The sequence below is a fragment of the Exophiala mesophila genome, assembly GCF_000836275.1.
Source record: "Exophiala mesophila strain CBS 40295 unplaced genomic scaffold supercont1.7, whole genome shotgun sequence".
In the NCBI taxonomy this organism is placed as follows: Eukaryota; Fungi; Ascomycota; class Eurotiomycetes; order Chaetothyriales; family Herpotrichiellaceae; genus Exophiala; species Exophiala mesophila.
The window spans coordinates 334,918-360,145 of NW_015622510.1; the positions used below are offsets into that span (position 1 = coordinate 334,918).

At 50.6% G+C, this 25,228-nt stretch overlaps 9 protein-coding genes across 9 annotated transcripts; 5 read left to right on the forward strand and 4 right to left on the reverse strand.

The window, feature by feature from the left end:
- Positions 1–753: 753 nt before the first annotated feature.
- On the forward strand, positions 754–3,256 carry PV10_09071 (uncharacterized protein; the record flags this gene model as incomplete). The annotated part of the gene is made up of 6 exons (XM_016374177.1): positions 754–1,014; positions 1,063–1,288; positions 1,342–1,373; positions 1,425–1,793; positions 1,842–3,077; positions 3,125–3,256. The coding sequence occupies exons 1-6, from the start codon at positions 763–765 to the stop codon at positions 3,254–3,256; spliced, it is 2,247 nt and encodes a 748-aa protein (XP_016219721.1). The 5' UTR covers positions 754–762.
- Positions 3,257–6,772: 3,516 nt separating this feature from the next.
- Positions 6,773–8,490, forward strand: PV10_09072 (uncharacterized protein; the record flags this gene model as incomplete). The annotated part of the gene is made up of 2 exons (XM_016374178.1): positions 6,773–8,110; positions 8,158–8,490. The coding sequence occupies 2 exons, from the start codon at positions 6,773–6,775 to the stop codon at positions 8,488–8,490; spliced, it is 1,671 nt and encodes a 556-aa protein (XP_016219722.1).
- On the reverse strand, positions 8,457–11,415 carry PV10_09073 (lipoyl synthase, mitochondrial). Its single transcript, XM_016374179.1, has one exon. The coding sequence runs from the start codon at positions 11,317–11,319 to the stop codon at positions 10,069–10,071; it is 1,251 nt and encodes a 416-aa protein (XP_016219723.1). The 5' UTR covers positions 11,320–11,415; the 3' UTR covers positions 8,457–10,068.
- Positions 9,225–9,698, forward strand: PV10_09074 (uncharacterized protein; the record flags this gene model as incomplete). Its single annotated transcript, XM_016374180.1, has 1 exon — positions 9,225–9,698. The coding sequence occupies one exon, from the start codon at positions 9,225–9,227 to the stop codon at positions 9,696–9,698; it is 474 nt and encodes a 157-aa protein (XP_016219724.1).
- Positions 11,416–11,628: 213 nt separating the features above from the next.
- On the reverse strand, positions 11,629–12,844 carry PV10_09075 (uncharacterized protein). Its single transcript, XM_016374181.1, has 2 exons — positions 12,314–12,844; positions 11,629–12,264 (listed from the first exon to the last, which is right to left on the reverse strand). The coding sequence occupies exons 1-2, from the start codon at positions 12,701–12,703 to the stop codon at positions 11,836–11,838; spliced, it is 819 nt and encodes a 272-aa protein (XP_016219725.1). The 5' UTR covers positions 12,704–12,844; the 3' UTR covers positions 11,629–11,835.
- Positions 12,845–15,458: 2,614 nt separating this feature from the next.
- On the forward strand, positions 15,459–18,344 carry PV10_09076 (uncharacterized protein). The gene has a single exon (XM_016374182.1). It carries the CDS (start codon positions 16,337–16,339, stop codon positions 17,399–17,401), a length of 1,065 nt encoding a protein of 354 aa, XP_016219726.1. The 5' UTR covers positions 15,459–16,336; the 3' UTR covers positions 17,402–18,344.
- Positions 18,345–18,657: 313 nt separating this feature from the next.
- On the reverse strand, positions 18,658–21,151 carry PV10_09077 (uncharacterized protein; the record flags this gene model as incomplete). Its single annotated transcript, XM_016374183.1, has 1 exon — positions 18,658–21,151. The coding sequence occupies one exon, from the start codon at positions 21,149–21,151 to the stop codon at positions 18,998–19,000; it is 2,154 nt and encodes a 717-aa protein (XP_016219727.1). The 3' UTR covers positions 18,658–18,997.
- Positions 21,152–21,699: 548 nt separating this feature from the next.
- PV10_09078 (uncharacterized protein) lies at positions 21,700–22,808 on the reverse strand (the record flags this gene model as incomplete). Its single annotated transcript, XM_016374184.1, has 1 exon — positions 21,700–22,808. One exon carries the CDS (start codon positions 22,806–22,808, stop codon positions 22,110–22,112), a length of 699 nt encoding a protein of 232 aa, XP_016219728.1. The 3' UTR covers positions 21,700–22,109.
- Positions 22,809–23,339: 531 nt separating this feature from the next.
- On the forward strand, positions 23,340–25,133 carry PV10_09079 (uncharacterized protein; the record flags this gene model as incomplete). The annotated part of the gene is made up of 1 exon (XM_016374185.1): positions 23,340–25,133. One exon carries the CDS (start codon positions 23,340–23,342, stop codon positions 25,029–25,031), a length of 1,692 nt encoding a protein of 563 aa, XP_016219729.1. The 3' UTR covers positions 25,032–25,133.
- Between the last annotated feature and the right edge of the window lie 95 nt (positions 25,134–25,228).

A 25,228-nucleotide genomic window follows, 5' to 3' on the forward strand; every position in this document is an offset into this window, starting at 1 on the left:
TGTTCAGCCACTTCCCTGGCCATAATATTCGCGATTCATTAGGTCTAGCGGGGCTATGGCTACATACCCACAACAGAATCGATGAGGAACAGTCAAATGACGAATACTATATTCAGATCTCAAGATATTATTACCCTCTGACAATACCTCTCAGTATGTTTTCACTCGGATAACTATACGTTGGCCCCATGGAAAGACAAATCCACGTGACTTGGCTTAAGCCCGATGATCTCCGCTTTCTCCGGGGATGTGCTGGTTTCCCCTCAAGGTCGGGATACTTTTCTGCTTTTTCATGTTGCAATACCGCGATGCCTCATGTGCAAACTTCAGTCTGCCCTTGATCATGATAGACCTAGGTGCCACTTCTCCAGTGCAGTGTGCGTAAATATCAAGAACACCCAAAGAAGAGTGGTCGAGCTCATACGAATTACAAATGGAAGGCACAAGTAAGCAGTCGCAGTACAAGCAGCGTGGCGCTCTTCATATAGGGAGGAAGAGAAGGCCAATATCGTGTCTGTCTTGCCGGAAACGAAAGTGAGTCACTGCCAAATGCAATCTCTGCTCTCTTTTCCTGATCTTTTCAGGTTAAAATGTGACCGTGCCGTACCAGCGTGTGGGAATTGCGTTCACCGAGAGGAGGTTGCCAGCTGCTCCTATGCCCTGCGCAAGACAGAGTCGTCCCCGAGGCTTCAGGAACCGCTGGAAACGCCAGCGGCATCTCAGAGCAGAATCGACCAATTGGAGCAGCTAGTACACATCTTAATGAAGGAACGTCAACACACGCAAGCATTTCCACGCAGTCAATCATCTCGGCCAGATGACTGTGTATCGATTCAGTCATCCAATCACACCCTACTGGATCCAGCTGAAGCAGAGCTTCCTGAAAACGGACAGACGGACACTTATCGCCATGTTGGAGTCCCGGCAAAGCATAGCTCTTTTCTGGACATCAAAGCCGACTACAGGCAATCTCGATCAATAGAAGAGGCTCATTGGGCTCTGCTGCTTAATGAGGTATGTTACTGTGCTTTATATCTTGTCTGTGTTTGACAATGTAACCAGGTCGCCGAAGTTCGTTCGTACCTGTCATCCCAACAAAAGAAATACGATGAACGATCGGAAGAGATGTCGCAGTCGCTAAAACTACGGTCTCATGATCCTGGTTCCACGCTCTTGTTCGGGTCGGCGAGAAACATGAGCCGAGCAGAAATCCTGGCACAGTTACCATCTCGATATAGCTGTGACAAGTTCGTCGCGAGATACTTTTCTCGCCTTTCTCCTGCAATATGTACGGCTGTCACCATCTTGTGAGGCCTTAGGCCCAGGGACTAATGATGGCAGATATACTTCACAAGGCAACCTTCATGAAACAAGTAAGGCGATCGATCTTTTGGCCTTTCTATACTGACCGATTTCCATTACAGTACGAGCGCTTCTGGTTGGAAAAAGCCTCGGCGTCGGGAATGTGGTTGGCCCTTTTGTTCGCGATGATGCGTATTGCAGCACTCGACTACTTACGTGAAGATGACGAGCCAATAGAGTACAGAGGTTCATGTCAAGATCTTGCGAACAGCTTTCGCAGTCATTCCTCTAGTTGTCTGATACTTGCAGACTACCTACGGCCACAGGAATTTACGCTCGAGGTGCTTATCTTGCATCTATATGCGGAGTATCTCTCGAGCAGGGACGCAAAATCAAGTACGTGGGTCCTGTCCGGCATGATCGTGCGCCTTGCTATGAGAATGGGATACCATCAACCATCTCAACCCAATTTAAGCCAGACGGTATTTCAGGTAAGACTTGTCACACCTATTTATGACACATCTGACAATAAGGTGTAGGTTGAAATGCGCCGGCGGTGTTGGGCGTTCATTCGACAAGCAGACATATTGCTGTCCTTCCAGGCGGGCTTGCCTTCCATGATTAAATTGCAAGATCATGATGACTCTCTTCCACGAAACATATGTGACGACAATTTCAACGAAGATTGCACCATCCTTCCAGTTGCGCTGGCGGATTCGGAACCTACCCAGATTTCATTCTTGATAGCAAAGTCCAAACTGGCTTTTGGCTTTGCTCGAGCTCTGAAGGAGATTGATCGCTCGAATACCATGTCATGGCAAAGATTGCTGGAGATTGACCGTGATCTGAGGCGTATCTACCATGGCATTCCTGAAATCTATAAACTAGGACAACTTCAAGGCCGCGACTCCTTGGTGCTTATATCCGCCAGGTTCAATCTGGCCAGCATTCACCACAAATCAATTTGCGTTGTTCACAGCAGATTTCTTGACATCGGCAAGTCAGACCCGAGGTATTCTTACTCGAGAAGAGCTTGCCTAAGTTCAGCCATGGCGCTTCTTCGATTTCAAGATATTCAGAATCAAGATGTCCCCATTGAGGGTGGCATCCGGAGCATGACAAACTACCAAACTTCCTTTGCGATCCACGACTATCTTCTTGCGGCAACAATACTTAGTGCTGACCTGTGCTCTGGTACCTCACTGAGCAGTACGACAAATCAAAGTGCCACACAGCCTTCGCCTTCCAAGGTGGAAATGGTCAAAGCATTGAAAACGTGCGCAAGGATATTTCGACAGGTACAAGACTGGAGCATGGAAGCCTTCAAAGCTGCCGACGTCTTGGAAATGCTCGTTCAAAAGTTCGAGGCTCGAGATGTGATCGTACGGCAAAGCTCGAAGAAGTCGCCGTCTTGGAATTCACATTCCGGATTCGGGCTTCGGATTCAAGACCACCACGAGCCAACTTCAAACACCGTAACAATTACAGCAAAACAGCCATTGCTTTTCAGTGAGTCGGTGGGGGGCATATCTGACCCTGTATATCCAACGCCCCAAGAGCCATGTCACGGGCCTTCTCCTCGTCATCATTTTATGGGGAACGCATCGCCAGCACCACACATCACAAGTACCGACGAGACAGGAGTAGAGAGCCTTCCAATATGGCCAGGAGATCGTGGCAACGACGCTTGCTTCCACTCTTCCATCAATACACAACTTTTCCCAGAGCCTGAGATGTCCTGGGATAGTACGACATCAGGCTTGAACGGGTCCACGGTGAGCTCCTAGGATTTTGGGAGAAGGCTTTCTAACGTGCAACGCAGCAATCCGCCCTTGGAGACGGAACAGGAGATGATGATCCAGCTTCATTTCCTGATCCAGCGTCATTCTCGACCCCCTTCAACCTGAATGACCCCTTTGCGACACTCTGGGACCTCAATCTGGCTACTTATTAAAATAGAGTACTATAAAATCTTAGACTGAAATCGATAGTTGTTGTTACTCGTACACCTCGGGGTGAAAGGGTTTCCGGGGTGAGGAGGCCATGTCCGCGTTCTCCGGAAGGCCAAGGGCGAATCATGCGGGCTGCCTCCACAGTTCAGCCCGTATGTGCCAAAGGTTCTGGTGACGGTGGGGAGACTGTCTTTGTGTCTTCTGGAGTATGCTAACAACCCCGGCTGTTGTTAATTGTGGGGAGAGGTTGTCAGTGATGATGCTGTTGAAGTGTTAGCGAAAAGAGGCTTTCCCTCCACACTCCACGTCACTTGGCTTCTCCACGAAGGCCGTTACCTCTGACTAAACATCGTCCTCTGGTGCCGAAGGTCTGGTTGTTCGGAATTACCGGACTCGGGTGCTGTGACCTCGGCCAGTTACGGCCTTGAGCCCTGCCAGGGACCATCCTGCTCTGTGGCACTATTTCAAAATGAAGAGTATGTAATAGGAGGGTAAAAGGGATTTATTCTTCATTATTCATTCTTTCCTTTTCGATAATTGTTCATAGAATTATCATTTTATTGAGAGCCACAGGGCAGGTTCGACATGGACCCAAGCACAGGTAAGTGTTATTCCAGCACGTGAAAGAAATTATTGATCGGAATATCCAGGAGATGGTTTTGTTCCAACACGACGAAATGATACATACGAAGCCATCAAGTCGTCCAAGCTCGATCTTGCAGGCAAATATGTCTTGATAACTGGAGGATCCCGAGGCCTTGGGAAGGCAATGGCCCTCTCATACGCTCAGGCTGGTGCCTCTGGAATCGCTATCGTTGACATTCTTGACCCTAGCCATATGGAGGAGGATATCATCGCAGCTGCAGAATCAAATTCTAAGCCAAAGCCTAAAATCGTGTTGGTGACGGCTGACATCACAAATGAAAAGTCAGTAGCCGAGGCGGTCGTCAAGGTCGAGACACAGTTTGCTCGACTTGACATTCTCATAAACAATGCAGCATCTGCAGGTGTATACACACCGCTAGGAGAATCAAACCCGGAGACATGGTGGCGCGTTTGGGAAATTAATGTCAAGGGGCCATATTTGGTCACAAGGGCATTTCTCCCACTTGTTCTCAGAAGCCAGGACAAGACTGTCATTGTGATATCTAGTATTGGAGCCCACGTTGTGGTTCCTGGTGGGTCAGCATATGAGACAACTAAGTATACTATCTTGAGGATCAACCATTACTTGATGGAGGAATATGGATCACAGGGACTTCTGGCATACGCTGTGGCACCGGGTGGAGTCAAGACAGATATGACGGGTGGGTTTGCGTTTCAAGACCGCCTGACCGACACACCAGAGATGGTGGCTGACACCCTCGTTTTTCTCACCAAGGAGAGAAGAGAATGGCTCGCTTCTCGATATGTTGATTCTAGGTGGGACATGGAGGAGTTTGTAAACAAGAAGGATGAGATTGTGCAGCGAGACCTTCTGAAGGTTAGAATGGCGGTCTAGTAAACCACGTTATCAAGTTCTGGGAATAGTGTGATTTCCCATTCGTTTCAGTAGAAAAATGAGAGAATGAGCCAAACATAGGATACCATCTGTTAGATACCGATAATACATCGAGACAGTATTCGTTTATCGTTGGTGAGATACTGAAGCTTATTGTTGATCTGATTGCTTTCACCAACTTGACATCAAGAGTCACTGCCAGCAATACTCGTTCCTGAATGATCTTCTTGTCTTTGAAGAGAACAATATATCGCAAGTTCAGTCCCATTGAAAAGTCCTTCCAGCAATGAAGGAAAGGCAGGAAAGCTGTGTGATTGTGTGTGTGGAGCCTAGGGAACTCTTCCCTAGCCTCACACGGAGAAGCCGGAGTGGTGACGGTGGAAGTGTTGTATCTCACACCTCACACTAACCCGGGTTCGCTCCCTTGTGACAAGTGTACCACCCCTCAAGTTAGTATGTATATGAGCACGAGTTCCAATTTCAGTCTGGAAATTCATCAGGCCTCAAGATTTAAATTTACCATTTAAAGCCCATCTGAAAGCGGTACTCACAATGGTTGCAACTGAAGGCCAACCTCAAAAGGAGCGTGCGATACAGTTTCTGTCGGATGGGCTTGTTATTCGAGGAGTGCTATCCTTGCCACAAGGGAGCGAGCCTCACCCAATTGTAATCCTTGGACATGGCCTCGGCGCACTGAAAGAGTGGACATTGCCTGATATAGGTCTGGCGCTCAACGAAATCGGAATTGCTGCTCTGTGGTTTGATTATCGCAACTTCGGAGACAGTGAGGGCCAGCCGCGAAACGAGGTATCCCACTTTGGACGACTTGAAGACTGGCAGAATGCCATTAGCTTCGCAGAGTCTCTCGATCAGATTGACTCGAACCGGATCGGCGTATGGGGCACGAGCCTAGGAGGACGAGATGTCCTTGCAATTGCCAGCTATGACAGGCGCATCAAAGCTGTAGTATCTCAGACCCCACTCATTCAGTGGACGACACTTACTGGTTCGCGAATGGCGGGGTACGGAGATGACCTTGACCGTTTCCAGCGTGAGCTTTCAGAAGATCGTATGAAACGAGCATTGGGCGAAGATGCCCGTTATATTCCCTTCGTCAAAGCCGTGGGGGACGATGTCAAGGCGAAGTACATTGCATCTATGAGCGAGAAAGAACTCCGCAACTACAGCGGCCTCCTCACCCTACAGACATATCAACCAAATGCATTGATGGATGTGCGACCCCTGGTTGGCCTGATTACGCCAACGCCACTCCTGTTTATCCTTGCAGAGGAGGATTTCCTACCCGGCCAGCATGAGGCATTCGACCTGGCACAGGAGCCGAAAACGCTCGTCAAGGTACAGGGTAATCACTTCTCCCCGTACACTACCTCAAAAAGGGAGTCAATCGCGGCGACAACCAAATGGTTCAAGGCGCAGCTTTAGATCAAGAATGGACTAGTCCACATACTATAGGAGTAACAAGTATATTGGTAGGAGACCATATAGTGGGCACAATTGGTGATTGATGATACTGGTATAATGACTGTTAAAGTAGTCTAAGGCCGATTTTTAGCATTGTATGTAAGTGCGCGGTTCAATCGTAACAAGATAGCTCGGTTTCATCTACTGTTCGCTTTGTATCCACCAAATGATCGAATACGTCGGTCCCCACTACCGGGGTCATCTGTTTGACTCTCAATGCCCGAGCACGACGGACTTCAAGGTCTTTTCGGAGATTGCGACCGGGAAAGCAGCGATGAAGTACTGGAATAGTCAATCAGAGCAGCGCCAAAGTTGCTGCTCGCATTAGTCTAGGTAGGCTTCCCCAGGATATGAACGCGCACTTGCCAGCATCTTGTGGCCACTGCCCTATCCGCAAGAACATAACAAAATCTGAATTTCCAAACGGGTGGTTCTATAACGAACGCAAGGCTGTCAGGAAGACTAATCGACTTGAGCATCGGTCACAGACCTTCCACAGCCACAAAGAACTCGACACATCCACTGGGCGTCCAGAATGTATTCATCACCCTGGCCAATGCTAGATGTGCCACAGTGCAATATTCTCACCTATCTCTTTCCACCGGGTTCAAAGGTATCGAAGGATGCTCTATGGATCGACGCAAAAGACACATCGAATAGCTTGTCACCAGCTCAAATGCTATTACTGATTCAGAGATTCGCACTAGGCCTCGACAAGCTCGGCATCAAGGAAAAAGAGGCTATCATGGTTTTCACTCCTAATCACATCTTTGTTCCAGTAGCCTATCTCGCTGCAGCAGGGTCAAGAAGATACTTTACAGGGGCCAACCCCGCGTACACGGCTACCGAGGTAGCGTACCAAATGAAGGACATTAATGCATCTGTGGTTTTGATTCATGCTACGCTGCTAGAGACGGGAATAGCTGCAGCAAAGCAGGCCGGCATTTCCAACAGCCGCCTGTTCATTTTCTCGGACTCTGAGACTTCGCCCTCGGTGACATATGGACTTCAAGATTGGCGGTCGATACTTGCTGGCGCCGAAGAAGCTGCAACTTGGAAGTGGCACAATCTCGACGGCGACCTAGCCATGGAAACGATCGCCGTGATCAACTTCTCAAGTGGGACGACCGGCCTGCCAAAAGGTGTTGCTATCACGCATCACAACCTCGTTGCCAATTCCGCTCAGGCCATCTTCGCTCAGTACCATGCCATCGATACTTCACCCTCAACGGCCAGCCCTGAGAGATGGCTGGCGTTCTTGCCACTGTACCATGCGTATTCCCAACTATTCACCATCAACATCGCCTGCAAACTTCAAGTCCCGGTTTATATCATGTCCAAATTTACACTGGAAAGTTTCTTGGCCAGCATTGAACAATTCAAGATCACTTCCTTACAAGCTGTTCCACCTATTTTGGTCATGATGGCCAAAAGGGAAGAAACATCAAAGTATGATGTCAGTAGTCTGAGATACATCCTTTGCGGCGCTGCCCCTTTATCGAGCGATTTGCAGAACGAAATCAGCAACAAATTCAATCTTGTTGTCAGCCAGGCTTTTGGAATGTCGGAGACTACCTGCGGTGCGTTCATGACCCCGGGGATGGCGAAGGATACTCATGGGAGCATCGGAAATCTTCTCCCCAACACTGAAGCTCGGCTCATCGGCGAAGATGGAGAAGAGATCCTCGCCGAAAACTGCCCTGGAGAGTTATGCCTTCGAGGTCCACAAATGATGCTGAAGTACTGGAATAATGACGAAGCTACCCAAAAAACCAGGTCCTCGGATGGATGGATAAAAACTGGAGATGTAGCGATCACGAGGAAGGGGAAGTGGTGGATTGTGGACCGAAAGAAAGAGTTGATCAAAGTCAATGTGAGTTGAATCCTAATCAATGCATTCTCACGAGACTTACCGTTCAGGGTCTTCAAGTCGCACCGGCGGAGCTGGAAGCTGTCTTACTCGAGAACCCAGGGATAGCTGACGCAGCAGTTGTTGGCATCACCGTTGGTAATGATGAATTCCCACGCGCCTACGTGGTTTTACAGGAATTTTCCAAGACAAGTCTCACTGCCCATGACATCCAGCACTTTGTCGCCCATCGAGTGGCAAGGCACAAGCGTCTTTCAGGAGGTGTCATATTCGTTGACCAAGTACCTAAACTTGCCAGTGGCAAGATTGTGAGAAAGGTGCTCAGGGAGTGGGCAAAGAGGGATGCTTTGGAACTAGAGGGGAAAGTCAACGCAAAGCTTTAGGATACCCTCTGCTCTCAAAGTGACAGCAAAAGTGGTATTGTCCATTGTACAGGGTCAAAGAGTGGGCCTAGAGGTGAAAGATTCTGCCATCTGAACGACAATCTGTCTACTATGTCGTGATCACGGATCATGAGCGACCTCACACCATGGCCTTTCCTATCTAGCGAGCACGAGGTCACACACAGAAGCGTCATCAACGCTTGTCGTGTTGACTCGGTCACTGGCAAACAAGGTGCTATGTTAGAGTACATAGGCCGGGGCATGCTGAAAGGTAATGCGATTCAATACTTTCAGTTGTCGCAACGAGAAGCCAGTTGTGCTTAAGCCTCCCCAACACAGCGAAGAGCCTTACAGACAATGCCATTTTTCCGATGCTGGTCGCCGACAGAGAGGCGTGGCCTTCGGTGACGTACTCCGGTATCTCCGTCTCAAGAAGATTTTCGATCCTGGGGATTGAGCAGAGTGGGGTCGTTAATAATTTGTTTCGAGCAACTGATTGATTTGGCTTGAAGGGGGGGACAGGGGTCCGGTGACCGAACAACTTCATATTCTAAGTAGGCCTTTATAGGCTCGCGATCAAGGTCTGTCATGTCTAGAATCCTACTCTGTCCTCAAAGCTGAACAAGAGCCACCGTTTTTTTATCTTCACTTTACTGCCTTTGGAGTCGAGGAGGTCTAGCCTGTTCATTCATCTGAAACCACTTTCACTGCCCCAAGCCACACAAGCAAGACAAATGCCCAACTTTGGAGGTCTGACCGACCGAGAAGCTGCCATCGATGCAGTGATGCGGTTCGTCTGCGCGCTAGATAACGGCGACTCAGAGCTTTCGGCGTCGTCTTTGTCGGAATATGCAATAATGGATCTTTCGCCCTTTGCCAAAGCCGGCATGACGCCTCGAGTGGTTCGCGGTCGAGATGATATTGTCGACATTCTCATGGCACACGTCGGAAGACCGTTGGACACCACCCACTGTGCCACCAACATTCGATGTACGGTGAATGGTGATAGTGCCAGCTTGACGAGCTGCATTCTTGCCCAGCATTTCCGAGGAGGTGAAGGACCAAGCCCTGAATACCAAGAGTTCTTCTTCAATGGCAACCAGTACGAGTGTGATATTGTGCGAGATGGCGAGTTTTGGAGGATCAGTAGGGTACTGATTACGCCAACGTGGACATTTGGAAACCCTCAGGTTATGAAAGTGCAATGAGACATCAGTTATTGTCCGGCTTGTTGTTTCTTCAGAATACTGTCTGGAGGGTAGTCTCATGTGAACGCAGCTGGACCTGCTCCCTCCGTGCCCTCTAATCCTTTTCGCACATGATTGTCCGGAGAAACCATTTGCGTCAACGTTTGTAAAGCAATTCAGGATGGACGGAGAGAGTTATATCTGTACACAGAGGAAGAAGCTTGCGTGATCAACTCCATGTGATCGCAAGTCGTACTCGGCCCAATTTCTAGACTGCACAGAGAGGTGCATACATTGGCTTATATACAGGTGACCCATTCTCATAGATTCGGCTCCAGGTTTAGAGAATGATCCAAGTTTGCACAGAGCACGAAGCAGGAGGAAGTTCCACTTAAACGATTGTTGGATCAACCTTGATCTCGTCGGCGATGGTGGCGGTTGCAGTCTCAATCCGTCCTGCCCGTCGTTTCTTGAGAACATTTTCAATGAAAGCCTCGCCGGCTTTGTAGCTGCTACGCACAAGAGGACCACTGGCAACGTATAAGAAGCCGAGATCGAGAGCGCGCTGTCTCCACAGCTCAAATACATCTGGCGTGACATACTCGTGGACCTGCATATGGCGCTTGGTGGGTCGCATGTATTGGCCGAAGGTGACGACATCGACATCGATATTTCGGAGTTCTTTCAAAGCATCCCAGACCTGAGATTCGGTCTCGCCGAGGCCTAGCATGATCGAAGTCTTGGTGATAAGTCCAGGCTTGGCAGCTTTGGCTGCCTTGAGCACGGCGAGCGATTGACGAAAGGTGGCTCGGCGATCTCGTACTTGGGGTGTCAGAGCCTCAACCGTTTCGACGTTGTGGGCGTAGACGTCGAGACCGGAAGTGGCCACCAGGCTTACCATTTCCAAATCGCCAGCATAATCGCCCGTCAAGCACTCGACGAGAATTGTAGGAGCCTTTGTCTTGATCTTACGAACAGTCTCGGCAAAATGATGGGCGCCACCATCGGCCAGGTCATCTCGATCCACGCTTGTAAGAACAACGTATCCCAGACCCCAGCGGGAAAGCGCTTCGGCGGTATGTTCGGGTTCGTGAGGATCGAGAGGGGGAGGAGCCTTGGACGTCTTGACGCTGCAGAAACGACACCCTCTTGTACAAGTGTCACCCATCAGCATGATGGTTGCAGTGGCGGCGGATTTGCTGCTGCCACCCCAACAGTCGAAAATGTTGGGACACCGGGCTTCTTCACAGACGGTGTGTAGATTCAGACCACGGAGGTCGTTCTTGATCTTTTTAAATGAGGCAGTGTCTGGAATTGGGGTCTTCAGCCAGGAGGGCAGGCGGGTGATTTTTTTCTGTTTGCCTTTTGGTCCAACCATGGCGGTCTTGAGCTCATACGCTTCAGAAGGCTTGAGGGGAGGCTCTCGACCTGAGACGAAATCTGAAAAAGCAGGTCCAGCATTGAGCTTGTCGGCGAAGGAAGTTGGCTTGCTGTTTGGCCGAATGATGGGGAGGTCATCGTTGGTGGTGGCAAATGAGCGTGCTGCTGATGGTGTTTGAGAGACCGTAGGAATGAAGACTTTGAAAGGAGAATGCCAGGGTTGGCCGTTAAGGCAACGGTGCCTTGAGATGACTGTGGCCATGGCAGCGGCACAGCAGAAGACCAGAAGGTTCAGGAATCTCGTTGCTGGTGGGATTAGGAGAGACGGAGGAGTTTTGGTGGGATGAATTGATGTCTTGAGAGACGATCATGCAAGTGCGAATGACAAAAGGCGTATATCAAAGCGTCACCAGCAGGCAAGTGCCAGAAGCTAAACAATCCGCCGTAGAAGCGCCGCAGTCCGGAGTCCGGGGGGAAATCCCCGGATATCCGCATTTATCCGGTCGAAAAGGCAAGATTGCCGAAATGTCACATCTTTCACTTTATGGAGAACAAGACCGAAATGCGGATCGCCATCTGCTAACTTTATATTATAGTACGACATGGAGAGGCACGATAGGTCAGGTACTTTTTGCGTCGCTTCTTCTTCTTCACCGATCCTCGGCTTCTAATCCACCGTGTCTTCGCTGGGGAAGGTGCCAAGTACAACAATGGCAACCTTAGATCCAGCATATGTTCCATCCCTGGACAGCGCCCGTCTCATACCGTGGCTACGCCGTCATATAATGTCTTCCTGGCCAGTCATGAATCTTGCACTTGCTCGGATCAAGATATCCAGGACCCTCAGTTCCATGTCGTCCCTCGGAGCGTAGATCATCAAGAAGGTGTCCCCAATGCCGCAGACAAACCTTTTCCGGCCTGGATACCACCAAGGCTGAGTCCTTGCCAACCGATGTCGCTGAGCCCATCCTTTCTCAATGACCACCCGGGCGTCCGCCGGTGAAAGGTATAGATGAAGAGAACTATCTCCGTGGATGTGGCCAATCTCTCCTTTCGTCGCCGTGGCCGTTTGGGGGAGGTTACGTTTTTGGTGCAGGAGCGATGGGTGGACAAAGAGCGCTGAATGATGCTTTTCGAGTGAGGAGACTCTTTGCTGCAAGAAATTGGGATTGTTCATGACGGAGGCGGTCAGAAGTCCAATGATACGCTGCAGCAGTCGCATCAGCAATAGGGTCAGCAACTGTATCCAAGCTTACTTGATTCATTTCTGGCAGAGGACGTTGACTAAATTGTCGTTGAGGAGCTATGCCTCGCACATCAGGACGTCCACCTTTTCTCAGCGGTAGGGCCAAGAGGCTCTTGTGGGCACCGGAGGTTGGATAATCGCCAGTCCAAGTGGTATCACGTGCGCTCAGTGTGAATGGTTTCACGAGAAACGCAACCGTCATCCATCCACGGATGTTATATGGCGGCCCACCTGGCCCCAGTGCTTTGAAGGCACGATAATCCTGAACACACCATATCAAACCAAGAAAAAGGAGGGACGAGAGTCCGAGGACGAGGGCGACGGCGGAAAGGCCGAGTGATATGGAAAGGCCAGTCAGAGATGCGTAATGCACGTCCGCATTGATGGTATGGACCGCCATGGAGTGTGGTCAGGAAGGCGGCAAGGCAAGGGTCAGAGAGAGTCCGTGGTGCCGGGTCGAGCTCAGGTAGAGAGTGGACGGAAATGAAGGTAAAGATTTGTTCGAATGGAAATGCAGTGGTGTGATCGGGACTAGGTAATCTGGAGAGAAGAAAAGACATGAAGGACGGGCACGGGCTTGGGCCTCTTTTAAGTCTTGCCAGACCAACAGGAAGAGTTCTGATCTGGCGACAAAGAGCGGTGATATCAGAGCAGGGGACGGAAGTGCCTGAGGGGCCGAGTTGTGTGTACTAGGCTGGAAGAGAAGCTGTGAATGAAAGAGACGCAGCTGGAGGAAAGGTCAAAGGCGGCCAACACGCATCGGGTCAACTACCACCAGCTAGCAAAGGCGAACGGCATCAGGTTGGGCAGTGGACAGCAGAGGTGAGGAGCGGCAGTGGAATGGATCTGGAACATCGTCAGGAAGAGTGGAAAGCTCATTTGTGCTTTGGAGACACCATGGGGTCGCTGGAATGATGCAGGCGAAGGATACTGCATCCGAAGTATGCGCGAGGTCACTTGGACAAGTTTTCCAGGGCTCGGTGCCTCTGCGTAATGTGTTGGGGCATGCAGTACTAGGAGGTGACTGAGGCTTGGCGACGAAGGGTTTGGTCTTTTTGGTCTTGGTCAGCTGATGGGACGTCGTCGCCCTGGATGGAGATCTGGAGGGACTGGACCAACACCCGCGTCCGTGGTCGAGGCTTTGAGGTCTTTTGGGAAAACAAGATCTCTTGTATGGCCATGTGGGAGAGGGAGGTGAGGTGGTGGTGAATCGAAGAGTTGTTTCGAGCACGTATTCCCCAGCTTCTATCGGACCACTGCAGATGCAAACATCCCACGAGGAGCCGAGAGGCCTTGCCATGCCAAAGTCTGTCCTCAGGTACGCGGGCACCAACTTGAGGGATTCCTTGACCCAACGTGGGGAAGGCGTGGGATGGCCAGCCCACGGCTGTGTTATCCCATGTGACAGAGGATCGACAGACGAGGATGACAACCGGGGAAAGACAAATGGCCAACATGACTGCAGGTCGCCTGGGTGCCTTTCCTAAGTGCCTGGGTACGCGTGGTACGTTAGGTGGTGCCCTGTCCTCGAGCTGGTGCCCAAATGCGGAAGGTCAGCAGACAGGAAATGTCCTGATGATGCATGGACTTTGAGTTTTGATCGGTCAAGTGGATCTCGGCGAGTTTCAGCCTCGAGATGGGTTATAAGCATGTGGTAGAGGTCAGGACGGACAAGGGCGACCGAGTGCGATAGTCATGGAGAGAGATGCTTGAGGCACCAAAGCGGGCATGATTGTCGATGGCTTGAGGTGGCACTGGTGGTACTGGTGGCCGTTGGCCGCGTGGAAACGAGGATGTGATGGTTGGCTTGCTAGGATTGGAAAGAGCAAGATGCGGGGCAGGTCTGGAAGGGCAATTCTGAACGGGGTAGGGGATGAAAAGGGCAAGGAGTTGATGAATAAGAATGTCAAATGGCAGTAGAAGTAATACCACGGTGATCAGTATTTCGTAGGGTAGTCTAAGGGAGTGTCAAGGAGTGCATTACTAGTACTGTGTCACCTGTAAAAGACCAGGTGTCAGGTCGAGAATGGAGGATTTAGGCATGGAAGTTGCACAAGGTGACAAGCCAAGCAAGTTGGATGGACGGGAAGATGCATTCTACTCCGTAGGCGGTAGGAGAAAGGTAGAAGGAGGAATCTGGGGTTTCGTATTTCGGCAAAGATTCTGATGGGTCTGCGTAGCCTGTAATGCTAACACAGCAAGTCTGTGACCGGTGGCGTGGCATGAGAAAGAACAGGCAATCATCATCTTGGATGCCTTGCTGAATGAATGCATTATGCGCCAAAGTGAGGGTTGCAGTATGTAGTTGCCTCAGATTGACGGGAATCAGATTCGTTGGGAATTGTAACCCTGGTCTTGTTAGACAGAGTGATATGAACAACAATAAATCGATTTGCAGAGCTGATGACTATTGTCGCTGCCCAACCTTGATGACCAAATGTAAAGTACCTGTGGTAGGGCACGTAGGGTTATAACAGCAGCAGCCAGCAACAGACGCAATTCCATAATAACAGAGCCCCTCCGATCTTGCCTGATTGCACTCTAGTAAGTAGTGAAATCACTGTGTGCCACGCGTGCCTGCCGCCTTCCCACAGTGCCTAAGGTACCTCACTTACGAACTGAAGATGCATTTCTAATGCAGTAAGTACGCACCAACTACACCTCAAGATCGAGAAGGCAGGGTTAAGGGCCGGTGGAATCATCGTCCGGGGCGCTGACCAACATGAGTGAGCGTGTCTGGCAATCTGGTAAGGACCCAAATACAATAGTATGTGGGAACATGATTTTCAAGGATACCTAGGTAGGTACTAGGTGATGAGCGACTTTGTAGCGGTATTTCACTCTGTTCAAGATTCAGGCCAAATTATCCTCCGTTATAGTCACAGCTGAAGTCAAGATTCTCAGTCGCATCGGCAGTCTTTTGTCCGGGGACCTGCACTGATGACCAGACCTACCTAATTCACCTACGGAGTACAGACCTTTGGTCATGGTCACGCCCGAACCGCCTAAGGAGAGATTTCACGCCAGAACGACTTCCAATACCCACCTGTGGCAATAAATGATGATAATAATAACTAAGGTAAGGAGCCACAGAGGCTCAAGTCACTCATGGCTGCGTCATGAGGCCTATTCTTATTATACTCTTTTTATGATGACGACTGACTCTTGTTCCCTGTACTCCAAAAAAACGTTACGGAGTAGTGATTGACCACCGTAGCCTTGGCCTATTATCCTATGTGCCTGTTCAACAGTCGAGTCGTTTTTTGACCTACACATCCGCACATATCCATACCTAGGTATGGAGTACTTGTTACTCACAGACATCCACATTCAGTACTTTTAGTCCAGTACTTTTAGTCCAGTGGTGCTGTGGGTGTCTCGGGTCTTCCGCACCCTATTTACATCAGCCGAGTCTTGTTTCGCCACACTCGCCTAAACATACTCGGAGGTAACTCGAGATCACTACTTTTCACTCACTGCCACAAAGCCCAAGTTCATCAGTTACACCCTCAGAGTCGCAGCCACCAACCAATCTCAAGTTCTCAACATCAGTACCACCAGCATCACAGTACCACCGCCCTTCTCGTCGTCACCATCACCGTTTACTCCATCCTCTCCACCCTGCTGCATCGTCCCGTCCCTGTTTGCCTTTCGTCCTTTCGGTCTCCCGCCTTCTGCTTTTCAATTCCTTATCGACTTCAGCCCTGCGAGTTCCAGACTCTTCTTGAACACATCAAAATTGCTCAACCCCCTCCACCATCCCAACCCTTCAACCTCCCACCCCTCCACCCCTCCATCCATCATCCTCAACCACCCTCGATCATCCTTCACCGTGGCTTCCTCAAGCCTTGTTCAGACGTGGACATCCTCGCTCCAAAACACCCTTGACAGCCTCGTCGCCCAAATCCTCCCTCATCTACCACCACAAATTCACGACTCGGTCGCCTCAGCCCTCACCACCTACTCGACCGCCTCCTACACCACTGTTGCCGCCCTCCTTCTTTCTCTCCTCTTCTTCCTGTCTCGCGCTCTCATGAGCACCTACGGTTATGTCGCCCATGGCGCCCGCGGCGCTGGTTCTCCATACAGCAGCAGCATCATAAACCAATACCCTCGCAGTCTATCCAGCCATTTCGAGTACATTGATGCCGATCATGATATCCTCCAAGATCGAGATACCCATAGACCCTCCCTCTCTCGTCTTCATCACAACCCCGAGCCCCCCGAAGAACCCGACCGAGTCCTTGTCCGCTACATGGCTTCCATCTTCCCAGTCCACTTTGCTCCATATTCCATTAGCGAGGAGGGCGCTTTTGTTGGCGAGCTACGCGAACAAACTGCCGCACTCTTACAAACAGACCCTCAGAGAATCAGACTCGTCTATAAATCTCGTGATCTCAAACACGATTCCTGGCCCCTGAAGAGGTACCATATCAAACAAAATAGTGAAGTTGCCGCCATCAAAACAGAAGGGCCCCTTTATTACAGCGACCGTGAAAGTGCCTCCTCCAGCGGCTCCGACACCGAAGCCACCCAGAACCAGAATCCTCGCCGACGGCCCCGCGCCTTGTCCTCGGTCCGGCACCGAAGCGACGACAGCACTCCCCGTACTCAACAGCCTCCTCGGACCTCAGCTACACATTTACACCCCAACGGCCATGTTTCAGCAGGCACCCCTTTCGAGCGTCAATCTCGCGGCACCCTGTACCCAGATGCAGACCCTCGCCAGTATCAACGACGCGAACCCTCCCGCTCAAGTCAACGGAGAGATCATCCAATCACCGTTCCCGCTGCCTCGACTTTTACTCCTATTTCCATCTCTGACCCAACCACCCCTTTAGGCAAATTACAAACTCTCTCCAATACCTTGCGCGGCACATGGCTCCCACTTTGCGAGCAATATATTGCCAATCCCCCCTCGGATCCCCAGTCCCGCGCCAAGGAGCATCGGAAGTTGACCGAGAGCATTATGCAACACATCACACTAAAGGCCGATGCCATCGACGTCGACTCCCCAGATGCTCGTTCCTTTAGGAAAAGCCTCATCAACGAAATCAACGACCTAAACAAGACAATGGACGCCGTTGCTCGAGCATAATTCCGAAGCGAGCCATCTGATCCAAACACTTTTTCACGGCTTGAACCTCGACATCTCCGTCGGCCATTTTCCTTTGTTTGTATAGAACCTGTCGTGACGGTCGATGAGTTTTCTTGATGTATCAATGGGTGGTTGGGTTCCATATTCTATTGCATAGCTGCGGTGTAAGGGCCAAGTCAGATGCACGAGGCACATTGGGACGGCTGATGTCTGACTTGTGGAAGTGCGACACTCTGTCGATAGAGCGATGTTTATGAAGAATAGAAGACGAATTTCTGTGTTGGTCACGGATCACAATCGATTAGGTCTGTGGACCTGTCTCCACAACAGCTGTTGAATTGCCATGTATCATGTTGCTCACCTTTCCGATAATAGGACTCGAGATTCGCTTCTATAGGGAGACTGGATTTAAGCCGTCGTATCTCGAGTCGGCGGCAATCCTTGTCAAACTTGACGCATCGTTTGCCGTTCCATCAAGTCCCTCGTCAAGTCAAAATCACCACTTATGACGTCCTGTATCTCTCTCGCCCAGCCCACCGTGTCAGTCGCCTCCACCACCGGGCCGTGATGATCTATTTCTTGGTCACTCTGTCTTGTTTCTCTTCAATTTCGACTCCGCCGAGTTTCCGTCCAAATGCATCACTCAGACTCTCCGTCAACGTCTGGCCTACGTTGACGACAGGAAGTGTCGGTGGTCCGATCGATCGGACACTGGATTGTAGCGAGCCCTTGGTAGCAGTGCTGCTGTTGTTGCCCTTGTCATGTGGACTCTGTCCTTTGAGCGTGGATCCATTCCCATAGATGGTGCTGGGGGCCGTCATTATCAGGCTAGGAACGAATGGTGAGGATCAGATGTAGTGCAAGGGGCGATAATCATATAGAAACGTGAGTATTGGAAATACAACAGCCACAAGTCTGAGGAGAGTGGCAATGTGAGGGATTGGGAATCATCGAAAAGGTCAACGGCCATACCCATATATCCATGTCGTGAGTAAGCCAGCCAATGCTGCCAATCCATGTTTGCATAGCCCATCCCGACTCCAGTCCACCATGAGCCCGAGGGCCCCCTCGGCCTACCCTGGCCCACCGTGGAACTTCAGGTGCTTCCTCAGAAACCCGAACCCACTTGTGCCACTCTTGATGGATGAATCATGAGAAGCCGCTGTGTTTGGGTCTCTCGCCACGGCTCGCCGAGGGCCAGGGCCCCCACTGTTTCATGACATTCATCGTCTAGGAATTGTTACTACTCCGTATGGCGCAGACGGGTCTTGTGGGTACGGCTTACTGCCAACTCAGGTTCCATTTTTGTACGCGTACATTTACCCTCCCTCCATACAGAAGATCGGATTTTGACCAGTTTTATGGGCATATTGCAGGATTACCTATGCACCCAACACGGCTGTACCCTCTTTTATCACAGTACGCTATCCACCTTCTTCCTGGCCCGAGAATGCAAAGGCATTGCCGTGTATTTCCCACAGCTGCCTAATCAATAGCCAGTCCAGATGTACTACTGCACATATGTGTAAGTACGTATGTAAGTGCTTCCAAGGAGGCCAATCTCTGGCTTCAGCTGGTTGCTCTCTCACAACCAGTTCAATCCAAGAGTTTGAATAAGCCCGTTGGTCTCGAGATCTTTGAACCTTTGTCCTCTCCACTCGAAACCCGCGCTAGAATGACGAGCATCACATGATCTCTGGCGACTCGAGCCTCAGTTTTGTTCCGATCATCCTGCTCGGGCGGCTGAGGCGTCGTAAAGGTGCTGGAAAATTCAAACATAGCCGTCTCTGTCGATGAGCTTTCAGAGATGAGTGTAACATCCGTGGCTGGAATCTCCCGTGTGTCAACAAATATCTGTACTTTTGGTTGAAGCGACATGGAGCACACAGCAATCGTCCCTTTGACCTGGATCGTCAACTTGTTAGTCTGAACTGATCGGTCCACCACCTCACAACTTGACAGAGTCAGGTTGGGTACAGGTAGATCCGGATCGACGACCAAGGAGCTCGGTAGAACACCAATACTCAGCTCGGGAGTCAAGCCGGGGGCTACTCGTCGTCTGGTAGCCCGTTCAAAAGCTTCTGCCCATCCCAGCAACTTCTCGTCCTGGTATGCCGGGCCGCAGAACGTCAAACCCATAGGAACTCCCTTCCCTTCCAACAAGCCCATTGGCACCGTCACACAGGGGACCCCAAGATGTCGGAGAGCACGATTTCCGTTCGAGTATTTGACTCCGTTCTCCCACGCATGCTTGGCCGAAGCGTCGACGACGTCGGCATCTGCGCGCCCTACGTCCCCCGCGGCAGGAAACACCACCAGATCGAACCGGTTCTCTGCTAGCCAATCTTCAAACACTACTTTCCGCAAATCCTCCAACGTCCGACAGGCCGATGCCAGAGACGATATGGAGTACATCGAGGTGGTCTCATCTTCTGGGCGATCAACAGCCGTATGGCCCAAGTAACTAGTCAGGTCCCCCCACCGTATCATGTTGGTCGGCTCAGCATACTTGATTTGTGGATGATCTGGCGGTGGCAGGGGAAAGATGCGATATGGATCGACGTCTCGCAAGGATTTTATCTTGGGGTCGTTGTTGACCTGGAGAAATTCTTCCCACCCTCGAGCAATGGTGACGCCTCGTTCAATGTAGTTCCAGTCATCTGGGAGGCGGGGCACTTGTATGCCATTAATCACTGTCGATGCAGTAGGATTCTCATACTGTTCCACCACGGGAAACCCGGGCACAACAATCACTTGTGCACCTTGGTCTTCGAGATCGGCTTTGGCCTGGTCCCACAACTTGATGGTCTCCGTTGCCGTGTGAATAGGACCCAGACGTCCGACTCTCTGCTCGCCACCAATGTAGCAAGAGGGCACTGCAATACGTAGCCCTTTCAAAGAGTACTTTCCCATCAATGCCGTAAATGAATGTGGTTTATATTCATCGCGCTTGGGCAGTTTCACGAATCCCTGATCTCGCCAGAAGTCGCCTGTTGTGACTGGGTCGTCTTGGGTAATGACGTCCAAGACTTGGAACAAATCCGCCATGGATCTTGTATGAGGCACCAGGACATCACATGTCGGATAGAGCGGTAGGACGCCTCGAACCGAGATCATACCTCGCGACGGAGTATATGCCACGAGACCACAGTTGGACGCGGGCGACCGACCTGAGGATACCGTCTCAGAACCCATCCCGAATGCTGCCAGAGACGCTGCGGTCGATGCACCACTTCCGTTGGACGACCCAGAGGCAAAGGCTGCTGCCAGGTAGTCCAAATTGTATGGGTTCTCGGCGCGTCCGTACACGCCTCGCTGCATACCACCATAAGCAACGGCAGGCATATTGGTCTTGCCTAGCAGCACAGCTCCTTGATGTCGCAATTTCTCTACGACAAAGGCGTCTTGTGTGGCCATCAGGTCCTGGAAAGCTGGCGACCCACTGGCCAGCGTCATGCCTCGAACCATATAGCTGTCTTTGACCGTCATAGGGATGCCATCCAGCGGGCCCAGGAGTCGACCTTCGGCGCGCCGCTTGTCTGACGCCAGCGCTTCGTGGTAGACATGGGGGTTGAGGATGGGAATCGAGTTCAGTGACGGTCCCCGGCAATCATACCGACTGATTCGGTGCAGATATTGGGTGACAAGATCCACCGACGTTACTCGGCCGGTCTCAAGAGCTCGACAAAGCGTTGAAATAGATGATTCCACAACACTGAAGGATTCTTGGGGTTTGGAGGATGATGGCATGATATGAACAAGAGAACAACCCAAGCATGCGTCTTTTCTATACTATGTGATATTGCTCCCGACGTTGATGGCCGAGTCTCAAACTGAGCGAGATGATAGATCCAGCCGATATTTATATTCAACGGATCCGGTGCACAGAATCTAATGTTGTGGAATCAAAAGTTGAATATCAAGATCCTCCTACCATAGGTGAAGGCAGCGAAGTATAGCATCCTTAAACCTTCCAATTGAACCGCCCATCTCCGGCGGGGTGGTGATGATGACCATCAATAAAACTACCCCGATAAATGCAGTCGACAAGCAATCCGCCCAAGGCGCCCCCGTGTGGATATGGTTGGCGGCGCAATGGATTCTAATTCGTAGATCAAATCCGTCAGTGAAGCCCAAGTTTACTATACCACCCTTTCGCACTTCAATCTTCTCATCCAACAACGTAGCCCCCTTCTCATATGCATAGGTACGCTACTATATTTACTCAACCAGTACCCTGGAGAGAGTGTCCTAGAGAGAGCGCCCAAGAGAGAGCGCGCAAGAGAGAGTGTGTAGTAGTGATTTCTAGAGCTCTGTAGGCGACGTCGCCTTAGTTGCAGCTGCTACTCGCTACGTATATTTTATATCGAGTTGCAAGTTGCCATACAAGACAACCACAGCCATGTCGCCTGATATGACCAAACCCAAGAACATAGTCCTCGTTTCATATGGGGTGGACATTGACGCTGTCGCAGGATGGTTGGGTTGGTACAAAGGCGAGGATTCCACTACTGACATCTCCCGTGGTAAGAAAATCTCTTCTTATTGGCGTCTTACCCAATAAACACGAGGGGGTCGAATGGATGACAATGGCCGAGATGGTGGACGATTTCAAAAGCAAGAACAATGCTGCTGAAGGCGCGATGATGCCAGCCAGTCCCAGAGCGTAACTGCGGAAGAGCGGTAGGAACTGATGAGTGCATGACTGTCACCGTTTGGACAGAAACTTCATGGCGTTTCCCAATTTCGCAACTTTGACCACGTCTCGAAAGGTAAGACTGATACGTGTATGCCGCATAGCCATGCCTGATTGATAGGGCTTGGTGTCACCTAAAAGATGCCAGTTGACAATTTTGTCCGCACTGAGATCTTGGTCGGTGGTGACTTCTGAAATGCCGTGAAGTGTAGTCTCATACATTTCGCCAGCAGTTATCAATAAGCTTCGAGGCTCCTGTAAGATTCGCCAATGAGGCAACGTCTCACGTTCACCGTGCGGATTTTTCCTGTAGATTTCCAGGACAGTGTGGCTGGCCAAGCTCACGGTCGCGGTCAAGGGGCTATAAGATGGGCCGTCAACATGGGGCATGATTCCTTGGCCCGGCTTATATTCATTGATCAGAACATGATTGGGCTCCCGATGGGTAGTCTCATTAAAGTATTCGTGTTGTTTGAGACGAGCAACAACTGGGTCGAGATAGGTAGGCATTGGAGCGGCAACCAGAGTATTACTTGCTGCGCCAGTGAGAGCCGACGGCAAAGAAAGAAGACGACGGTGGGTTAGAACGGTCCATTTAGATTCTGGCAGTCTGCTAATGCCATCGAGAATCTGCTGTTCTTCGTCCAAGGAGATGAAGTTGGGCACGTAGAAGCAGGATGGAGGCAAGGCGGATATGGGAGTCGGTTTCATATTAGAGATTATTGTTGGACTGAAGCCACATCAAGTGGACTTGCGAGAAGAGATGGCATTTGGCAGAGAGAGGGACCAACTTCTCGTGTCATGTTAAATAAATCAATTGTTCTGTTCACATTTCGATGGTTGAAGTCGAGGATCTGAAACTGCACGAAATGAGGAAATAATCAGCTGTAGTTCAGCCTTGCACCTGGCATCCTTCTCAGCCTTGTCCTTCAGCTATCCTTGTGATGATTTTGCTGGCTTGACCCAGAAACGTCACATTTCAGGCATGATATCCATCAGCGTCTTCTGTCATCTTCTGATAGGACGCCTAAAGGTGGTCTCAATGCTGCACCAAGCCAGACCTTGACTTGACCACCTTTCTCAAAAGTCTGCGTGAGTGACACAAGCACACGTCATGATTTAAATTCATACTTCACAGAGCGCCCACCCTGCCACTCCAGAAAGCCCTCAACATCAGTGTTCCCTTGATCAAATACCTGTGCCACGCTCACAATAAAAGTCTCTGTTGAGGCGAGCCGCAGGATGCAAGAACAGTATGTGTCACTCTACAGACGCATACTGGCACAGCGCCAACACGAGTATGATGCATCACTCTTGAAGGGAGACTACACACCGTTCCTGTATCCGTGGGATTGCCTACCGATTGTCTACCTGCTGCTGGCTCTGGCTCTGACCCCTCGACTCCGACTGGGCATTGCCAGGCCTGTCAGATGTATTGTTTTTGGGGCGATCGTTCTGCATAGCATTTACATCTGCCAGCATCGACGGACTCTATGGTGTGCCGGCGGCTATGGCATTGGGTTGTGTCTAGCCTGGGGAGCAATAATGTCGTTTACATTGTTGATTTGCAATGATGTGGGCCAGGATTTCTGGAGGCTCGAGCTGCGCCATACGGTCTCCCCACCACAGAAAGACCAAAGAAATGGGGATGCAATCGCCATGGACAAATTCAAGAGCCTTCCACATGTGGACCTGATGAGACGCAAGATATACAGTGTCCATGCATCGACCGGTGTTTGCGAAAACGCTGTCACCGCGCCCGAGGAGCCGGCTGTCAGGCCTTATCGATTGGTCTGGCAAAGCTTCCCTGGGCACGGCGATCTAATTCATCTGCTTGATTGGATTGTGGACTTGACGACCGCGTTTAGAGGAGTCAGCTGGAGCCATCGGATTCCTATTCTTGCACCCATTGACTCTCCGAACTCCCCTATGCCTGGATCTGGCCAGAAAACACCGAATCGCCCAGCAAAAGCGACCTCGATCCCAAAACAAACTCTACGAGCGCTTCAACGTCAAGCACTTAAGGAATTTTTCACCAGCTATATCCTTCTAGATCTTTTGAAGACCACAATGGTGACAGACCCATACTTCCTGGGGTTGGAGGACCTAAGATCTCCTACCCCTTGGAACTGGCTGAGGAAGTTGACGCAGAACGTCCCCATAGCCACTCGCCTGGTGAGGTTGATCATGTCGATGGCTGGGGTGGTGTTTGCGTTGACACTTATCTTCAGCCTCAGCCCCCTATTTTTTGCTTTGATACTTCCTTCAGCAATCGATATTTCCAGGATCACGAAATCCCCCTTGCTTGAACCCTGGATGTACCCTGCACAGTGGTATCCCTTGCGTACATCGGTTTTGCACAGCGGACTGGCCGGGTTCTGGGGAAAGTTCTGGCATCAGATGTTCAGATACGGCATCTCGGAGCCGTCAAGAGTGGTGATCAAGAATCTCAAGCTTGAGCGTGATGGAAATACAGCTCGAGTGATACAACTGGGGATCGCGTTTACACTTTCGGGGTTCCTCCATGCCGCAGGAAGCTATACATCATTCTCACTGCGACAGACGCATCCTGTGCAGGGACCATTACTGTTCTTTCTGCTCCAAGGGTTTGGGACGATTGTCCAAACAAACATGGTAAGGGCATTACACAAGCACTTCCCATTAGCCAAAACCTCGCCGCCAGTGGTTGGGCAAACAATCAATAGTCTGGTTGTGCTCGGTTGGCTCTACTTCACTGGGCCTCTGCTTGCCAACGACTTTGCTCGGTCTGGGATATGGCTCCTCGAGCCGGTGCCTGTCAGCATCTTGAGAGGGGTTGGATTTGGGCCTGGAGGAAAAGATGAGGGGTGGTGGACATGGTACCAGGAAGGGTCCAAAGGTGTTGGGTGGTGGACAGGAGATGTGGTTTGGAGGACCGGGCTGGGATTCTATTAGTAGATGGGGAGTCTTGGTTGGATCTAAGGATTGCCTAGAAGAATGCCTTGTCAATTCTTGATATTGCGGTCATGGCTGGAATACTTTACTTTTCATCTTAGCGAACATGTGATGCATGCAAGAATATGTCTGTATGTACTGGATGTCTGTTGGAATTAAACAAGAGAACCTGGCCGGACCTGAATTTGATACTAATG

Excerpts from the sequence above, each read along its gene's own strand:
- PV10_09073 (XM_016374179.1), bottom strand. The coding sequence starts at position 11,319 with ATGGCCACAGTCATCTCAAGGCACCGTTGCCTTAACGGCCAACCCTGG.
- PV10_09075 (XM_016374181.1), bottom strand. The coding sequence starts at position 12,703 with ATGGCGGTCCATACCATCAATGCGGACGTGCATTACGCATCTCTGACT. Across the intron at positions 12,265-12,313 it reads CTCTGCCAGAAATGAATCAA|CGTATCATTGGACTTCTGAC; the intron begins GTAAGCTTGGAT and ends CGACTGCTGCAG.
- PV10_09076 (XM_016374182.1), top strand. The coding sequence starts at position 16,337 with ATGAGCACCTACGGTTATGTCGCCCATGGCGCCCGCGGCGCTGGTTCT.